The sequence below is a fragment of the Trachymyrmex septentrionalis genome, unplaced genomic scaffold (genome assembly GCF_001594115.1).
Source record: "Trachymyrmex septentrionalis isolate Tsep2-gDNA-1 unplaced genomic scaffold, Tsep1.0 scaffold83, whole genome shotgun sequence".
NCBI lineage: Eukaryota > Metazoa > Arthropoda > Insecta > Hymenoptera > Formicidae > Trachymyrmex > Trachymyrmex septentrionalis.
The window spans coordinates 2760035-2765088 of NW_017306018.1; the positions used below are offsets into that span (position 1 = coordinate 2760035).

At 29.3% G+C, this 5054-nt stretch overlaps 1 protein-coding gene across 3 annotated transcripts in view; it reads right to left on the bottom strand.

Annotated features, from left to right (window-relative positions):
* Positions 1–5054, bottom strand: part of LOC108754948 (calcitonin receptor-like) — a 112896-nt gene that overhangs the window by 95013 nt on the left and 12829 nt on the right. For all 3 annotated transcript variants that reach the window (XM_018497623.1, XM_018497624.1, XM_018497626.1), the window contains exon 2: positions 4820–4897. In XM_018497623.1, coding sequence (XP_018353125.1) covers positions 4820–4837 — 18 coding nt within the window. In that variant the 5' untranslated portion in view covers positions 4838–4897. The remainder of the gene's footprint in view (positions 1–4819; positions 4898–5054) is intronic.

Genomic DNA, 5054 nt, shown 5'->3' on the forward strand with positions numbered 1-5054 from the left:
TGTGTGTGTGTGTGTGTGTGTGTGTGTGTGTGTGTGTGATATAAATTTTACGTATAATTTCACTTTATATTTTCACCTTATTTTCACAAGAATAAAATTCATATTGTACACGTAATTACTAGCATTGTTGTAGTTTGAGATGCACTCAATATAAAAACGAATTATTGGCACGCTTCAGAACGTCGTAAATAAGCGTGCAGTGCCCAGCTGACAGACGTTATCGGCTTTGCAGTGCGTACATTTATTATCCAGTCAACAGAACTCCACTTATTCATTAATTAGTTAGTTTGTACGGTAATGCCATGTATACCTGAATATCACATACGGATTACGTTGCAAGCAGATCTCGATGAACAAAAGCTCTTACTTATTTCCGCAACGAATAATTTATTTTATCGAGTATAATCATTGACATGTACAACTTCAGTGTTATATAGATTCTTTATAAAATGAAATAAAAATAAAACATTTACATTGTTTAGATTATATATATATACATATGTATTTTAATTTTAATCTCGTAAAATATTGTTCGCAAATAGTATAACTAATGCATTATCTAAAATAAATTTATATTAGCAGAGGAACATTTGGTATTGCACGATTAAAATTATTTTAATAAAAAAATATTTTAATAAAAAAATATAATGAAAAATTCAGTTCACTATAAAAATATCAAATATTTTCTGTGAAAACAGAACGTTAAATCTCTACCGAGAACATGTATTTTTAATGTAATTTTTCTTCTATCACTGCGTTTGTGATTATAAACTGTCCGTAAACCCATTTCCAAACCACGTTCAATAAATACAAACGGCAAATATCGATAATTATTCGCGAAAAATGGACGATTCTCGTATCTCATAAATGTGACATGGTTCTCCTAAATCAAACAGAGCGGTAAATAGCGAACCGTCAATTAACATTCAATTAAACACATCCATGTGCCAGAAGATTCGTTCGCGTTTACATTTCACTGAAATTTCACGCCACGCCAAAAAAGCAAGTGTATATACCTAGATCACTGATATTTTTATGGCAGTAATTCCACACCACCTGAGTGAAACAAGATATTCATGCGATGTAAAAACCTGACTCACTTTAAAATTGATGCAAAGTAAAAACAAGATAAGTGCGCGTTAATGGTTTTAATGCAAGTAACTAAAAAACAATTGAATACAAAAGTATTTTTACACAGCAATTAAAAGCGTTTTATTGGAAGTTTTCGACCAATTTATAAAGCATTATTGGTAACGAACTGAGTTCTAAAAGAGATCGAGCATGCACAATCCTCGTGTGCCATCACATTTTACATATCATATCTTTTGTTACGATAGAAAATTAAATTACAACAGAAAACATACATCATTGTCCGCATTTTTGATGATTAAAATGCGCTACATGTACGGATGGTGGGGGGTAGAGAATGGTAATTGAAAAACCAAAGTAAAACGAAAATAAAATTGAGTGAGATCAAAACCGAAAGTAACAAGATTTCGATGTTCAATTATGGAGCAGGCTTTTCTATTTTAACACTGGTACAGTCGTCTCGCTAACTCAATGCCGAGGCAATCACGTTTTTTAAAAAAAAAAACCTTAACCCATATTTCTTCACCACACACATGTCGCGTTAAATATAGTTGATCCATTCTGAGTTTTATTTGATTGAATATCGAATAATCGTGCCTAACAAGTGACTTTTGTCAGTCATTCGTATTCTAATCGTATATTTAGCACAAGATATTTTTGCTTAATTTTTATCTTCCGATAATATCGATATCAACATTACAAGCTAATCAATTTCAAAGAGTTGCGAGCTTCAAAATTAAATAATTAACATTAATTGGTAAGAAAATAAGTCTTTATTTTGTTGCGCTTCGAAATAAATAGCGAGTATCAAGGAATAAATTGTTCTTAAAAAGTCAGTAGTATAAGAGTTTTTATATGTGCAGTAAATAAGAATTATCGTTAGTTGCACGTGGAGGAATGTGTGCTCTAAGAGATCACGCTCTTATCTTACGTCAACGCTATCTAGTTTATAGGCAATTCACAATATAATGCTACGTACACGCTACACTAGCAAGCACTACTGCTAAAAATTGACCGTTGCTTTTAGCAGTGATGCTCGTAATAATAAAGATATATGTGTATATGTATGTATATAGGACACGCCCGTAAAGTTGCCATCAAGCCGCAGTAATGTAGCTTTCATAAAATAGCTGCGTTTCTTTTAAATTTCACACTAGAAAGCGCATAAATACTGCTGCATAAGCTCAAAAGAAATGAACAAACGATAAATTACAAAAATAGCATATTAATCAAGTAAACATATAATAATACAAAGGCATTTTCTTCTGTGCATAAATAAATAATATATAATATTAAATTTTAGATTTGCCGTTTATGTAGGATAACGAAAACATACTACAATAAACGAGATAAATTTTCTATTAAGTGCTTTCGTAAAATCTCTTGTTTTAATGAGGAAAGTACGACGTATACCATTGTTCCATCTACTGGTACATGTATAACCGTGATTTATCGTTTTCCGCTTGCGTTATTCAGTTTATAAATGAATAAAATTCCAATTTAAAGTCTGTCGGTATATGCTTTAAACTAAACTCTTTTTATATAAATGAATAATAGACAGTATTGCACGATAAATTAATTAAAGTTCGGATTCAGATGGCATATATTGTAATTTAAAAATATTTAGAATAAATAATCAATCCAAACAGTTTTACTAAATTAATAAATTTACTAAACTTTAACTTTTTAATAATCCGAGATGTTTTTTATCTCTCATGAAAAATTTCAAATTGTCACTAATCTCGAGGCACGTTTCTATCAAATTATTTTAAGAACAATTTTTGTTGGCAAACAAAAATAAAAAATATCTACTATTTTAAGCATGATAAGTAAGTAATTTTTATTAATATATATTATATAAAATTATACAAAAATACTTAAAAATAAATTTTATTTTCTAAATGTTAAAAATTTTCAATTAAAGTAGTACTGCTTAGATAGATTGTCCAAGAAATAAAGATATAGAAATAAATTCTTTTTTAATTCAGATCAAATATCATTTATTTTTATAGACGACTAGATCCAGCTTCATGAAATTATCCATAAGTCTCATAATTTAGAAAAAAAGAATAAGAATAGATAAACAATTGTTTTTGTAATAAATGATCCAATGGATGTTTCCAACGTGGCAAAGTCCGCGCAATGTTAAAGTGCAATTACTAATATTATACTGTAGTGGCGGTTCACGGTCGTATTACTTTTTGCGAGCAATCCTTCAATATAATACTTGCGTCATTACATAATTTGCATAAGAAATGACAATTCGTAGTATAAATAAATATTTATGTAATAGAGTAGCACTTTCGCGAAAAAAAAGATAATGTTAATGTACCGACAAGTTTAACGCAACCGATAGCTCGACTTCCGTTGTCGTTCAAGGAAATGTCAGATCTATCTTCACGTCCTCCTTCTTGTCGATCGTTTTCAAGATCTCACATTGTTGAGTTGCTGATTGATGACTACCTTCGATTCGAGGGCTCGCGAGAGGATTCCCTACTGAATGATAGAAGGAGGAGGAAAGGGGAATATCGGTTAATCGACCACGTCTGAAAGCCGATTTGATACGATGGAGTACATTGACATAATGGATTATTTCCAGCTTCATTATATTGACAAAACGATGAAATATTAATAAAAAGAATTCGAAAAGAATCAGAACAAATTCAACATTATAATTTCTTAAAAACTAAAGAGATTTTTCAATCAATTTAGAATTTTCTTCTTTCGATTATATTACGTTTATCGACAATTCTAGAAATATTAACTTTAAAAAAATATATTCACGTGCAAACCTGAGAGATTTTTTAGCCAGTTTAGAATTTTTTTTTCTAGATTATATTAAATTTATCAACAATTTAATTCTAGAAACATTAAACCCAGGGAAATATTCACATGCATTTCATGATTATTACGCATTTTATTGTAAGATTGCATCAATAGATGACATAAAGATTTGAAAAATTTATAAAAAAATATCTATCCTTATATAGTTTTCAATATTATCGTACACTTTAAATCGTTCTATTGTATTTTAGAACATTTTATTCTGAGTTTATATAATGTAGGTTGTATAAACGTTTTAGAAATTTAAAGTGAAATAACGGAAGATCATGAGTGACATCAAAGTTTCAGTGCTTTATTTACGATAGAACCACGAGAACAAAGAAATGCTTTAAATAAACTGTTTAAAATGCTGAAACATAAAACGTCTTGTATATGGAAAGGTGTTGACTCTTAAGTGTATTAACTAAAATTTTCATTATCCTTTCATGCATTATAAACTTTAAAATTTCTAAATTATTCTCCACGTATTCTATAAATATATCTCTTATATAAAGTTACTCTTATATAAAGTTAGAATGGAATAATAATTATCGAATTTTACTTACACATAAAAAATTTTGAGACTCGTTAAAACTTCTAGCAAACGCACATATCTGGATACGTTATTTCGTGTAAATTTCAGCCATGCAATCACGATAGTAGAAAATCGTATTAAATTTTCCATAACAAGCTTTCATGTTCATTTTGAGAAAAATGCAGAAGGACTTTAGAAATACGATGAAAGTTGTTTGCATAAAATAAATGCACATCATTTCTGTCTTGCTTGATAAAATCTGATAATTTGCATATTTTCATGCAGACAAAGACTAAAATAATTTAATCTGCATCTTCAAATCAGAGTTTCAAATTTTTTAATTTAAATTTTACAAAGAGTATAAAGACTTACTTCAGTTTGCGTCTCCATGATTGATGTTTTTGACAAGTTACAAGAATGAAATACGTCAATGTTCGAACCACACTAGATCTGAAATAGAAACAAATACCGATGATAAATTTGAAGTCTTAACACACAAAGAAAACATATATATAGGGTGGGCCATTTATTGGTACGTTTTTACAGGGTGGGCCATCTATTGGTACGTTTTTAAAAATGCGATCAAATGAGCATATATTGATATTTT